Here is a 14,880-nt window from a genome sequence, read left to right on the forward strand (position 1 = left end):
GGAATTCATCACAGAAATGTTGGGTTAGTGAAAGTTATGAAACTTTTCTTCAAGGCCTTGTTCCCCTTGTTCCACCATAATACTTGTGACCATGAATCTATCCTCTGGTTGGGGTGGTGGGTGGCCATTATATACAGACATTGGGCCTCATTCCGAGCATGGCGGTAGCCATGCCTGTATGGCAGGCACGGCTACCGCCATGCTTGCTACCGGCACCGCCTCCCGCGATTGGGCAATAACCGGCCCATTACGAGATGAGTGGGCCGTTAATTGCCCATTTGCGGGAGGCGGTAATGCTGGGCTCCCGATCCCCAGGGCAGAATGGGGGTGGGGAGCATGGTTCCACCGGCACCGTTGATAACAGTGCTGGTGCAATCACGAGTTCTGCTCGTGGGTGTCGCACCTGGCGGGCTGTCAGGAACCCGCAAGCAGAACTCATAATGCGGCGGCCCGGTATGAACGTTGCCGGTGCCTCACCGGCATCGTTCATTCCATGGCCGCCACCCTTATAATGAGGCCCATTGTTTTGCGATAAAGTTAATGTCATGTAACACACTGCAAAGCCCTGCTGTTGGCCCGATCCCCCTGCCCACTCTTACTGATTATTACCTACTGGTTTCTTGACTGTCTCTCCACCTTTTGCTACATGCTGCAAAAGCCTTGAACCCCCCTCCGTTGGCCTTGAAATACACTTGTCCACCTTCAATTTCATATATGTTAATGGGCATCTCATGTTCCCAGGTTGATCGCTCTCTGACTTTTCAGTACCATCTAGCCAAACCGTGATGTTAGTGCACCCTACAAATCCCCAATAAAACAGTATAACTGCAGCCCCAAAGTCTGTAGCAAATCTCCCTGTCCTACCTTGTGCAAATCCACATGCTTTTGGTTTGTTTTCTAGCTTTCTCATACATTTGGCAACAGTACACATGAGGTAATCTGATTCAACTTCTGTGTTTTCCTCTTTATTTTTTAAAATAGACTGTGTGTCATGTCTTATGGAAATGGTCCTTGGCACCAAAAGACACAAGTAGGCGATACAAGAAAACCAGAATGGCAGATTATGACAAAGGATCTTTATCACATCCTAATTAGAATGAAGTCTTGCCCATGTCATAGTAGGGAATGGAATATGTGGCTGAAAGTTTGAGATCCGTCAGCACAGCTTTGATTTGGGAAGGCAGTACTGTCCTTGGATAAAGCTTTTTGCCCCTATCTTTATTGCTATACTGCCAATGAGTTAACAAGTACAACTGTTCTCTTTGGATATGGCCATCGCCCAGCTTTGCTGTACCACACCTTGGACAGTGGGCGAATTGGTGTTTGTTCAAAGTGAAACTTTTGAATAGAACTATGGAGAGTATCTTCGGGAAGGTTTGAAGTACTTCTAATTTTTCCTTCATTTGCGACCCCTGTGGTTCCTGCATGGGATGGTCTTCTAGATTATTTTTTAGGCTAGTGTGGTTAGAATTGGACTTCAGCGAGGAATCCATTGTGGTAAGAAACCTCTGTGCATTGCGTTGAATGTTGGTCCTTCCATTCATCACATTTGGTGCACTTAACAGTGTGGTCATCTGAAACTTCCTTGTTGAACAGGCTGCTACATACTGCATTCCTACTGGTTTCTTGTGTTTCTTTACCTCAGCTGTGTTCGTGTAGACACAGCTTCCTGATGAATGCTTGCTTGCATGCTGTGTTTAGGTCTGTTCAAGTTTTGCGGGATTCCAGCTTTTCTGCAGTGAGCTGTAGTTAACATTATTTTCCAATTGTTTCCTGCTTGAACCCAATATGTAGGCAATGATCAATATTCCAGTGGAGTATCATTCCATTTGAACTGTCCACATTTTACTTTCGTGCCTGTCTGGCAGTTTTGGAGACTAACATTCATTTTCCTGACTTGGCTTGAGATGAACATGGAACAAAGAACAGTACAATGGTGACTTTGTCTCCAAGTACATGCCAAATTGGCTGACATTTCATTTGCTCTGTGAATGTGGATACAATCTTTGCATATTAAGTGTTGTTCTTGTTACATAAGTAAAATGCTTTTTTTTATATGTATGTGGATAAGCTTCACAGGTTAGTTGTTGCCGGTCATTAGGCACTGCGCATCTCCCAGAACTATTTTCTATCACTATATGGATCCTCTCCTCAAATGTACAAACAAGACAGCCTCATAGGTCTTGGCTTTTGTGGAAAGAGAAGATATATACATATTTAAAAGCTGCAGATGGGCAAGGTTATAGGATTGTGGTTTTTGGGTCCTATTATGAATCAAAGTCCACTTATCTCAGCCATGTAATTAAGGCATTCCTCTCGTGGTGTAATTGGCTATCCTTGTATGCATACAGGTGTAAACTTAACATTTTGTGCCTACTTTGAAAAACAAAAACGTGGATTCATAACAAACTTGGTGTAGTAGAGAGAAGGCATAAGGTTCATGGTTTTCCACTTTGATTTGTGTAAGGATGTAGGAGTAGGACTCTTGACACAGTGGTGGCATGGTGGTTGGCAAAACATTTTATTCAAAAGATAAATGAAAAGAAAACCCTATCTTGCCCTATTTATAAGAGTGATGTCCCTGCTGCAACAAAAATGCTAATGGGTCTGTCAGAATATCCAAAGTAAAACGTCCACAGTCCTATATCAGAATCCTAACTCTTTCACTTACACTATAAACTAAACTGAAGAAGTAGTAGGTTTCTTTGGTCCAGGAGAGCAATCCTTTTCTTCTGAACAGGTGATGAAAACCCTAACTGTATAAAGTTGAGAGTCCTCAAAAATAAATTAAAATCCAACTGGTGGGGGAATGTCTCCCTCCTCCTCTCTTTCACTGTCACTAACAGCTGCAATGCTTACAACCTCCTTGATGTTCTAATATAATAAGTGCTGGATGACAATGAATGTTGCTCCAGTGTTCAATGGTGGCACATTGGAATGCCAGCCCAGTTCACAATGGGTGGCTAGCCATTGCCATTTTTCACATGCAAATGTCCAGATTTTGCACTGTCTTGTACATAAACCATGACTCTTTCTCTTGCAGATAAACGAGTGTACATGACCGTGGCGGTTGACATGGTGATCACTGAAGTCGTGGAGCCAGTCCGTTTCTTGCTAGAGACAATAGTGCGTGTGTACCCCACAAATGAGCGCTTCTGGTATTTTAGTAGGAAGACCTTTACAGAAACATTTTACCTGAAGCTAAAGCAGGTACAGTCTTAATTTTGTTTCTTAGATGATCTTTAAAGACCTAATTCAAAATGTTACATTGTGTATCAACAAATGTGATGAAACCTACTCTACTTGGCTACATACTGTTCACAAGCCCTCGCTGCTGCCCTCAGACAGGAGCAGTGTAAAGGAGACCACACTACATGCCCAACAAGCCTTAAATATTGTTATAAAACATGTACACAATGTCCTTGCAGTATTAGTCGAGTTTATTTATTTGTACATTTATAGCACGCACCAAGCCCTGAGGCATCTGGGCGCTTAACTTAAGGATACGGTTACATGTTCGCTTGCTGCTGATGTGTGTTCCAGTAGTACCACAGGTTGGTTGCACAAAGTTACACATAGATTGGCATTGAGAGAGTGCATTGATTATCAGATTACAGGTTGGTAAACCGTGGTCTTGGGTTACAGACATATCACATACTTGCATATGAGTTACAAACAGTATAGCATGATATAGGTACGTGAATTATTGGTTGCATAGACGGTTTAGCGGTAGTGGCTGGTAATTCTCGGGGAGGATAGTGGTGCTTCTTGTGTGAAGAGCCAGGTTTTAAGACCTTTGCGGAAAGACCAAAAAGCGCATGTCTGCTTTGAGCGACAGGGGCCTAGAGTTCCAATGTTTGGCTGTGATTACTGGGAAGCTGCAGCCTCCAGCTTTTTGCAGTTTGAATCTTGGGATGGTGAGAAGGTGTGAGTAGGCTGACCGAGTAGGTCTGCTAGCCTGAGCTTTGAAAATTCGGTTGGCAAGATAGACTGGGGCACTTTTGGACAGGCATTTATTAGAGATAAGTCTTTAAACTTGATGCAATCACCTACTGGTAACCAATGGAAGTTGCACCTGGCTGTGGATATCTGATCGTTTTTGGGGATGCTGAAGGTGGCTGATTGTGTTGTTTTGAGTTATTTGTAACTTTTTTATGTTTCTGGAATTGGAGCCAGCAAAGAGTGAGTTGCAATTCTCGATAAAATGAGGGCTCTTGCTAGGGTGATGCAGCAGTCTGTCGTTAGGAACAGTTTGCTAGTTATGATTAGTTTGGCTGTGTAGGCTGCTGATGAGGCATTGGCGTTGGCTTGTCTTGTCAGAGATGAGGATGAGTCCAAGTAGACTCCTAACGTTTTTACTTCCTTATCCACAGTGATGATGTTGCCATTGATATTGAATGATTTGTAAGCTTGCAGTAATGAGTTTAGTCTGGAGGGGTTGCTGATAAGTAGTTCGGTTTTTTTTTGTCATTTAGACATAGCTCGTGTTGAGCCATCCAGGCTTCTATCGTGAGGTAAATGTTGTTAAGTAGTTTGGTGTAGGTGTCAAAGCTACCTGAAATGGGTACGAGAATTTGAGTATCGTCAGCGTAATTGGTGTATTTGACGCCTAGTTTGTCAAGGAGGTCAAAGAGCGGCTTAGTGAATACATTGTAGAGAGTCAGAGAGAAACAAGAACCGTGTGGTACTCCACATGTGTCTGGGACCGGTTGAGCTGTTGCTGTGGATGAGAAGACTCTCGTGGTGCAGTCAGCCAGGAAGTATTTGATAAGTTTTATGGCATTAGCTGAGAAATGGGCTGCATGTTCCAAATGTTGACATAAGCTATTGTGGTTAACAAGATCTCGGAGGAGCATGATAGCCTGGCCTCCTTTATCCTTGATCTGATCCATTTGTATTTTACGGTCCAGAAGGGCCGTTTTAGTCCCTGCGCCAAAGCCTGATTGACGTAGGTCCAAGAGATTATGGGTTTCCAGGTATTTTTTTATTTGAAGTTAAGCAACTCCGTCGAGGATCTTCAAAAGTAACAGCACTGTCGTGATTGGTTGGTAGTTAATCAGGATGTTTGGGTCTAGGGTCGATTTTTTCAGCAGTGGGAGCACCCATGCTTCTTTCAAGTTTCCTGGTAAGATGCAGTCATTGAAAGAGTTGTTGATTAGGGTTGTAGTGAATGGTGCAATATTCTCAGCGCAATCTTTGATTAGGGTTACCGGGCAGATAGCGCCTCGTAATCTAGATGGCTTTAGTCCATTAATGATTTTTAGTGTTTCAGCGGTAGGGATGGGGGCAAATTCGAATCTCGGGATAGGGTTATTGTGTGGAGGAGGTATGTCAGGCGGTGAATTTACATGGGCAAGCTTGAATGATTTGTCCTTGATTTTCTTATGAAGCAAGCCTACTTTGTCAGATAGGGCCTTTTGGATGTTAGAGCACCAGGTGAGGTACTTAAAAAAGTGGTCTGGTGTGGTGGCAGGTGATTCTACCTCACAAAGAATGTCAAAGAGCTCTTTGTTGTCAGAACTGGCATTCTTGATTCCTGTGTTATACGTAGGACTCTTGGCAATGGTGGTAGCTGCCTTATATTCAGTCGCTAGGGAGTGAAAGATATTTTTAATAACTATGTTTTTTATTTTTTTCTCCACTTACTCTCTGCTGTTCTTTTGGCTAAGGTTGTCAGTGAACCAAGAGTTGGAATGGGCAATGGGTTTTTATTTGCGAAGGCCAAGGGGGGTGCCACTGTGTCGATAGCATTTTGAAAAGTTTGGTTATAGAGCGTTACTAAGGAGGCAGGGTTAGAGGAGATGTTTACGATCGAAGTGATTGGGTGTAGAAGGAGCAGCATGTTGTCTGGTGTGATATTCTTCTGGTTTCTTGCATGAGCTGCTGGAGTGGGTTGTAGTGGAGCGTTAGCCCTTGGAGGTGAAGCTAATGTTAATTTGTATGATGATGTGGTCTGACCACAGGCATGGTGTGTTGGTAAAGATGTCGGTAAGGCAGTTCCGGTCAGCCAGCCAGTCTAAGGTGTGTCCTTTGTCATGTGTAGGGCTCGTAATTCTAAAGGTAAAGCCTTGTGCTTCAATAGTGTTGGCAATATTGGTAGCTTGACTATCAGATGGGTCGTTTAGGCCTAGGTTGAAGTCGCCCATAATGATAATTTTTGAAGCAGGTTTGGTATTGGTCGTAAGAAGAGTAGCTATATCTTCTTTGAAGGATGACAGTGTGCGAGGCGATGGCGAGGGTAGATGTAGCTACGAGTGAAAGTTTGAATGAAATCAGTTCCCCAGAGGGGAATGTTGGAGTGGTGCTTCTCCTAATCTGGTAGTTGTTTTTAGTGATGAGCGTTAGGCAGAATCCTATGCAGTGCCCTTAGGAACCACTGCATAGATTTAAGACTACAAGTGGTAATACAAGTTCACCTTTGGTACAAGCCTGTACTACACAGAAAGAGTGGTAGCAGTGACAGAGCAGCCAGACTTATCTCAAAAGCAAATCAGCAGTAGTAGAGATTACACAAAGGACTACGATTACTGTGACTCAAGCAAACACTGACTCAAGGTTTCTGGTTAAAAAATATAAGTACATTTATTTTTAAATGATCTATTCACAAAACACTTCACTTCTAGTAAAATAAAACCACACTTCAAATACACCACACACAACCAATTCCCCTTGTGCAGAACAATTCAAGGTAAGAACCTTAGGATTTGACAGACCGGTGTTATGAAACAAAGACGTTACGGGGAGTACATATGCGATCACTTTTGGACAGTAATGACAGTTCGGTCTTACTAAAGATAAGCCTACCCGCGGGAAGAAATGTAACCGTAGTCAAACACACTTAGCACATGAATTAACACAAGAGATTTGGGGATAAAAATCATAGGCAATACTTTTGTCAAAGCAGAGAGAATCAGAGGGCACCTTCTCACCAGTAGATAAAAGTCAATAGGCCTGCGCCAGTGTCAAGTGGAACAGGGTTCCTGTTGCCGAGGATCACATGGTTAGAACAGTTCACGATTCAAGATTGCCAGGAATACTTGGATATTGTCAGAAGAGGAGGCAAAAGTTATAAGAGGGAAGGAAGAAAAGGGTGAGGAAGAAGGGTGAACCACAATTCCTCTAAGTCGGACACAGTACCTTATTCGTTGAAGAACGCTGGTGCCATGGCAGTTGTTCCTGGTAGTTTCCTGCAGACTCACGGTTCCTGGAACTTCAGTCATGGAGACAAGAAGGACGACATCTGGAGTGATCTGCACTACCCAGGGATGAGGCCAGCGGCAGCGACAGTGAATAAAAGTTGCGCTCCTTTAAAACAGGAGAGGCTGTTCAGATGGCTATCCGGACCACTACAGCAGTGTGCAGCGATTTCGACCACGAAGAGGATCCTCTGGCTGTGGAAGATGAGCTGGTTGATCCCACCAGGCTCAAGGGAAGAAGACTCCGGACTGGATCTTCTCTTGTTGTTGAAGGGTAGATAGCTCAGGACTGCAGCAGGGCTTCACCGGGTGCAGCAGCCGTCTTCTTCTCCGCTTCTCTTCGGTTCCTTGCAGTTCCAGTGGCGACTTACAGCCCAAGAGTCCTGCCTTTTATGCGAAAATTCCCCATTCACACAGCCTGGCTGTCAATCACTCAGCAGGGGGGTTGTCCGCCCGGACAACCACCTCAGCCAATCAATACAAAGTGCGACTTGGGTCTCCAAGGAGACCCTTTGCAGGGGGTGACTACACCGCTTCCTCACATTCAGGCCACCTAGACACCCAGGTGCCAAAGGAGGGCTTCTTCGTAGAAGCCCGCCAAAAGACGGGGAACAAAGAAGGCAAACCTGGTTTGCCGCGCAAAGTAAAACACAAGAAGGACTTTAACAAAAAGAAATGGTGACTTAACCCGACCGGTTCCGAAATAAAAAGTATTTGGGCAAGCGGGTTTATGTCCGAGGCTAATACAATAGTATATATTATAATCACAGTAGAAATGTTAGGGTAGATACCACTGCCACCAGCCAAGTCTAAATGTTAAAAGAGCAAAACAAAGCTTAGAGGGGCACAGACAAAAAGGGGTAGGAATTACCCCTTTCCAATACTGTAATAACTTTATACAAATAAGATTGCTTGCCACAAATTATCTTTCGGCAAATGAGAATAACACTTACCTCTGTGGTGATCGGGATTCTTGAAACTAGAAGCTAGAGGGAATTACCTGAAAACTCCTCCCCAATCCAGCCCAAGGCTAGATTGAGGTGAAATCCCCAGGGGAAACCCCGAAGGGAAAAAACCCCGTGAGGAGCTGCTAGAGAGCGTGGATTCCTGTAGCAGCTGGTGGAGTGGTGGAGGGGAAACACAAGTTGAGCTGAATTCCGGAATCTTGTCAAGGTGGTTTCTGATAGAGAAGAATAGAATCTAGATGAGTAAGATATCAAATGGAGTAAGTAAAGTGGTAGGGAAAGAGAAAGGATCTTACCCTGAAAAGCCTATGTTCTACTGAGGAGTTCTAGTCAGTCGGAGGTAAGGTTGGTATTAGACCGGATGGTGACAGCCCAAGGAAAAGATTGTTCAGAGCCAGGTGAAAGGCTTGTGGCTCAAAGATACTGAAAGGCTGATATGGATAAAATAGAAACGTTAGATCAAGGAGGGAATCCTAGTGAGAGACTTGATGAACGAAAGTTTGATAGAAACAAAGACACTACCGGAGAGGACAGTCGGAAACACAGGTAGGTGAACTTCCGTTTATCCGCTGTGCTCGAGAAGACTTTGAATTCTGATGAGTCCAAGAAAACGGAAGGGTAAGAAGAAAAGAAGTTAGGTGAGAGAAGAATGATCCTCGGGGAGGTAGCTGCGGAATTACTTCAGGTAGGAAGTTTAGCGAAGGATAGCGAAAACTTACGATGCGCAGCGCGACTCTGAGTAGAGAAGCAACGCGTAGTGCAGAGGATCCTGTTGCCGGAAGTACCATTCCGGAAGCTTGGAGGCGGGTCTAGTCCCGCGGTGTGAGGAGTGAAAACAACTAGAGCGCGGCTTACCGTCTCCAGATCCTCCATATTGAAAGTCCCGATTTCGGGTTGAGCCATAGCTGTTCCCGGTATTGATTTCTCTAAGTGTGCGGCAGTTCGGTTACACAGAACAGTCGTAACAAATACTCCATGAAAGATGGGGTGTACTGGGTCTGTAGTTTAAAGTGACTACATAAAGTTAATGGCAACTTTACAGGGTTCTGGGGGACAGTAGTCAGCCCCAGAAAAATGGAGTCAGTGGGAAGTCTCAAAGACAACCCTGTGTTACTGCACTGAAGGTGCTGTGTAACACACACAAAAACTAGGGCTCATGGAGTGGTGTGGCTCCAGAGCCCAAGATCACACAAAAAGTAGAAATACACAAGGCAAAACACATGTAAGAGTGAGAAACAGGCTCACACTCTTACCAGGTGGAAAAAATAAACCCCTGAAATCCAGCAAAGCTGTTGAGGGACTCACTAGGTGAGGGATATTAGCCATAAATGAGAATTCTCCCTAACAATGAGGGCAACTCCCCCTCCTTTGGAGCTAGTCCTGGCTTTTCTAAGGATGCAATATCCTTCTGTAGTGGCCAAGGATAGCATAGGGCCAGCTGCTGTGTGGAGTCAGGTTTCGGTAATAGCTAGGAAGTCGAGGTCCAGCGTGATAAGGTCAGCTTTGTCTAGAGCATGTGCCATAGATCTAGCGTTGACGAGAGCACCCTTAATGTTGGATAATGACGAGGTCTGTTGGTTGTTCAGCAGGTGGAGTTTATTTAGTTTGCTCTTTTTTCTAAGTCCTTTGGGATTTGGATGAGGCGGGAGGCAAGGCGATTGTTTCTGAGTTCGAGGAGGCATGGGGTTGTGTGTGCCATATTAGATGACATGAGATGTTTGTGTTTAGGCTCTGTTTAGTCCAATGTTTTCTGTGCACTAGAGGTCCTGGGTATGTTTACCAGGGCCTTGAGGCATAGGAACGGCCGAGTCTTGGAAGTAATGTGGGAAGGGGGGCTGTCATGAGAGTCGGAGCACCAGTGCCATTTGTAGTGGGTTTCTGCTCTGCTTGTCAGGTCGTGTGGGTATTTGTTTAGTTCCCCAGTCTGTCACATGATGACCTGAATTGGCATGTTGTTTATTGGTTTGAGACTAAGGAGTTACTGCACTTAGGCAGAGTTAAGGCAGTGACGCATCCATGTATGCTTTAGCAAGGTTAGGGCAGTAACAACATCCAGGTTCACTTTTCGAAAGTTTGGATTCTAATGCATTTGGGTTCACGTAGTAAATTAGCCAGAATGCATCTAGGTTCATTTTTGGAGAATTGGGCAAAACACAGTTAAATTCACTTTGGCAAAATTGGGCAGTGACTATCTATAATCGCTTTGCAAGAATGGTATAGTAACACATTTGTATTAGTCTTTCCGTGGTAACACAGTCGTATATTTGCATAACAACAATTGTAAGTTAAATTGAGAGAATGATGCAGTGGAGCATATATGCCTGTGCATATGTAGGTTTGACTTGCACTGGTAGTAAAGCCACAAGTGGTGCTGTGCAATGTACAGTAATATGCAATGTCATGTCAAGACTGTTTTTCCGTGGGAGATGGTGAGTGGCAGGCAAGGTAGTGGGAGCAAGGGTGAGGACGCAGCTGAAGCTGCTTACGGGCTTCACGGTTGGTGTTTTGTCAAGCCAGAGCGGGGTGTGGGCGATGGATCCACCCTGCGCAGGCTTGCAGTGTGCACGTTACTGGAGGCTGCTATTGGTGCCCCAATGGTTCAGGGGCAAGTAGTTATTCATATGAGACAGTACGGCAATCGGTATGAACAAGCAGACATTTAACATTACCGTTGGATGTGTAGGGTGCCTGCCTTGCACCGCCGTGCTACGACAGGCTCAGTACAGGGGCTTGAGCGATGGGCCTTTGGTGGGGGCCGGCGTTCGCCTGCTGGCTCCCAGATTGGCCTGCTTGAACAGGCAGCCAGCCAATCATTGCAGCCTCATGCTGCAGTAGGGAAGCACTCTGGTGCATATGGCGCAGAGGTCTTTTTAAGGGGGGGGGCTTCTTTCCTGATTTATGATAAGTAACACGGGGCACACAAAGAAGCGTAGGGACTGCTGCTCCTTTCACCAGTGCAAAGACATACACCAGATCATAATAGGACGAAAGAATGCTTTAACAAAGCTCTTTCGGCATATTTCTTTTCAAATATCGGTCAATCCGCATTTAGCCCAGGAGGGTGCCAAGACCAGGTGTTTCCTTGGCGGCCGCAGGTAGCAGCTTCTACAGCTGCCTCGGATCGGGAATGAGGCCTGATGTCGGGCCTGAGCGTGGGCCTTTGGTGGGGTTGTAACCTCACTATGCCTGCTGCCGACCCTCATGTTGCTGTTCAGGTAAGTGTAACCCCTTTTTAGGTTTTATAAATAAATAGTCTAATCCATGTACAAAGGCGAGGGGCTTCTTGGTGGTAACCTGCAGGAGAGGGGGAACACACATTATGTTTGCGATACAACATGAAGAATGAGAAGACCTTGGGCGATTTGCAGCTGGCCTATGAGACAGTGATCTAAAAAAGTATGAATTTGAAAATGTACCTTCACCTACTAGATGTATAAATGGGAAGTTAGGTGCCCCAATAACAGAACTCCCTACCAATACTAGTTCTGACAGTTGAATATAAACTCGGTATCCAATTCATTTAGTCTATTAACATGCAGGCTCAAATTGAATCACTATCTTGTGCATCATTAAATATACATACAGATCTGTTTTCATTCCATGAACCATTTATTAATTGGGCTTTCTGAATAGGTCATGCATTGAGCTCTTTCGGAAAGCTTGCCAATTTTCCCAAAAAAATTGAAAATAAACTGCCACAATCTCACGCACTCCCTGGGCATCACTTTCCCAGTAGTGTCCCAATATGCCCAGACACTCGTAAAACCTGCACCAAGGCACCAGAATGAGGCCACGCCTCAGAGCGACAGTGCCACATTCAGATTGACGCCTGTAAAACACTACGATGCAACTGAGAAAATTGAGCAGCACCTGCTTTGTTTGGCCCTTCATAAAGCAAAAACACTGAATAATATTGTGACGGCTGTGTGGAACAATTTATCCCGATTTGTGGAAATCAGTAGCAAATGAAACCCTAAATCTCCTAGATTTTCTTCTCAAGCAGAATATATAGTATAGTAATAATCATAAGAAGGTTTGTGGAGCTTCTCAACCCACACCGTGTTTAAAATAAAAATATTAATCAAGGAGATACTTTGGGGTTCTGCTGAAATACACATACTCTGTGAACCGTGTAAACTTTCACCTAAGTCTAGGCCTAAAAGGCATGTGAGCCCCCTGCCACTCCTATACTGTCTTTCAACTCTTAATTGCTTGTTGGCCAGAACATCTCCAGGGGCTTTGCATGGGCGAGCCCACAAACACTCTTCCTCTTAGAAGACAAACCAGAGAAACTGGAAGCCACACAATTCAGCTACTCATCTGTATTGTATGTTGGGACCTCCCACTCCACCTTAGTGGACGGAGCCCCATGGGGATTTTCTAAGTAAACCCACTCACTCCTGGTACTTTGGCACAGGCTCATTGATATATTTGTTCATTTTGCCATTTTCGCTGCATAGCGGCTTGTTTTAGTACCTTCCCCACCCAGTCCTCCTTCCTGCTTCCCTCTCCCTCTGTCCGCCTCCCTCTACCCCTGCCCGCCTCCCAGCCTTCCAACGTCGATTGGGCCTTGTGCCCTGTGTTTGGAACACCAGTAGGTGTAACAGCATGCTGATCTCTTGCCACTGTTTTCTTGCTGTGGCTTTAATCCTGGTAAGGTGTGTAAAATTGGAAAGAGCTCCTGCTCATTTGGACTTATTTTCCTGATGTATTTTTACTTTTAGCCATTTTTACTGCATTGTGGCTTGTTTTATTGACTGCTCCACCCCAATCCCTCTTCCTGCTTCCCTCTCCCTCTGCCCGCCTCCCAGCCCACCCTGATTGGGCCTAGTGCCCTTTTAAGTCAAGGCTCTAGGGCAGACCCCGACTAAGGGTCCAAGGAAAAGGGCAGCTCCTGTAGAAGCAGCTCCAGTCTGGTTTGCATGGGAAGCCTGCTGCCGTCAACCAGCAGCAACTGATATGGTAGGTGTGGTCTGGGTGGGGAGCACAGCAATTACTGTACCCCTTTAAAAGCCCAACCACTCTTATTACCTCACAGAACATTGTACACCCATGTTAGCCAGGTAGGAAGAAGTATTCCAACAACTGTTGTGTACCAGTTGGAGGTGGCTCTCCATTTAATATGCGTTTTCTACCTACTGCTGTGTCTCAAATGTAGATGTTTCGACTGACTGCTGTGTCTCACATTTAAGTGTTTCTCCCAGTAGCCAGGTATCTCTAATCTCACTGTTTTCTACTGAATGCTGTGTCTCACATTTAGGGGTTTCTCCCACTAGCCAGCTATCTCAAATCTAACTGTTTTTTACCTACTGCTGTAGGCTCTAATTTGGGCGGTTTCCACTGACTGCTGTGTCTTAAGTTTAAGAGTTTTTCCCATTAGCCATGTATCTACTTCCACTTTAGGTGCTTCCCTTTACTGTCATAAACCGCATACTCCTCCCTTTACTCCACTCTCAAATGGGGTGGCCTAGCCTCCTTGTCCCAACTCCCTCCACCTCGGTCTCCAGATCCTTACATCACCATGACTGCCAACTTCCACGTGAGCTGGGCACATCGACAGTCGAGACCACACACCCCTTACATCTCTCGTCCATCAGAACCACACTCGCCCAGAATCACACTTCCGCACACGGCCACTCACCACACACCCTTTGACGTTCAAACAAAAGGAGCTTCAAAATGGATATATATATTTGTCAGGATGACTTCGCAGAGCTACTACTGCTTCCACTTCAATGACTTCACCTCTGCTATTGTTTACAATATGCAATTCAGTATTGGTGTACTGCTAATGACCTCTGCCTCAATGCAAGTAAAACAGAGATCGTCCTCATTGGGACCCCTGCTCCCGCTTTCCCGATTTCTCACTGGCCGGCCTCCCTTGGCCCTGCGCCTCCACCTGCTACTGAGGCAAAAAATGTGGGGGTAATTTTCGACTCCACTCTCTCCTCTTCGGACATCTCTAAAAAGTCCCCCTACCTTTTCTCACTTTCCCCAAAAGGCTCACTGTCTCCAGAGCCCTGGTTCTCTTTAGGCTGGACTACTGCAACAGCCTCTTACTCTTATGTCCCGTCCCCTTTCCTCCATACTGCATGGGCGTCCCTCCCAAGGGACGGGAGACGGAACCTTTGTCACCAGAAAAAAACTTCTTCCCCTTAAAATGTAGAGGCACGTGGGTGTGTGGCCCTGGGAGCATGCGCTGCCCTGACTCTGCCCTCTGGCGCCACACCTCAGTCCCCTTTTCCACGGCGAAGGGAACCGGCTGAATTCACCAGCGCTCCTGGGTTTGGCTTCAGCCATGTAATTCCACGCGCGGATACTTCTTTTATCATCCAGGTACTCGGTCCTTAGGCGTCACGCTCCCCCCCGGAGCATGTCGACTTCCACAGGGTTCCACAGCTCTCCATCCTGCGACGGGCTCTTCCCAACTTCAGACCCCCCACGCCCTCTGCCTTGGCCCAGACCACAGTTGGCAAGCTTGTACAGCGTGCAACGCCTTATTATCGAGGTCTCTGAAGAACAGACTAACCAGGTGGGGGGAGCTCTTCCAGAAGTCGCCTCCAGAGGACCTCAACGACCTCAAGGAATTCATGATACATCGATCAAGGCCCAAGGTGTACTGGGAGGATAGCTCAGTGGCAACGTGCTCGCTTTGGAAGCAAGATGACACAAAGCAACAAAGGTTCGATCCCCAGGTCCGCGCTTAGAGACCTCTGGGA

General features: G+C 45.7%; 1 protein-coding gene across 1 annotated transcript in view; it reads left to right on the plus strand.

Annotated features, from left to right (window-relative positions):
* RABGAP1L (RAB GTPase activating protein 1 like) overlaps positions 1-14,880 on the plus strand; it is a 3,056,406-nt gene that overhangs the window by 1,100,400 nt on the left and 1,941,126 nt on the right. The window contains exon 12 of the mRNA XM_069641102.1: positions 3,044-3,210. Within this exon, the coding sequence (XP_069497203.1) occupies positions 3,044-3,210 (167 nt within the window). The remainder of the gene's footprint in view (positions 1-3,043; positions 3,211-14,880) is intronic.

This window comes from Ambystoma mexicanum, chromosome 1q (assembly GCF_040938575.1).
Source record: "Ambystoma mexicanum isolate Mex_15411 chromosome 1q, UKY_AmexF1_1, whole genome shotgun sequence".
Lineage (NCBI taxonomy): Eukaryota > Metazoa > Chordata > Amphibia > Caudata > Ambystomatidae > Ambystoma > Ambystoma mexicanum.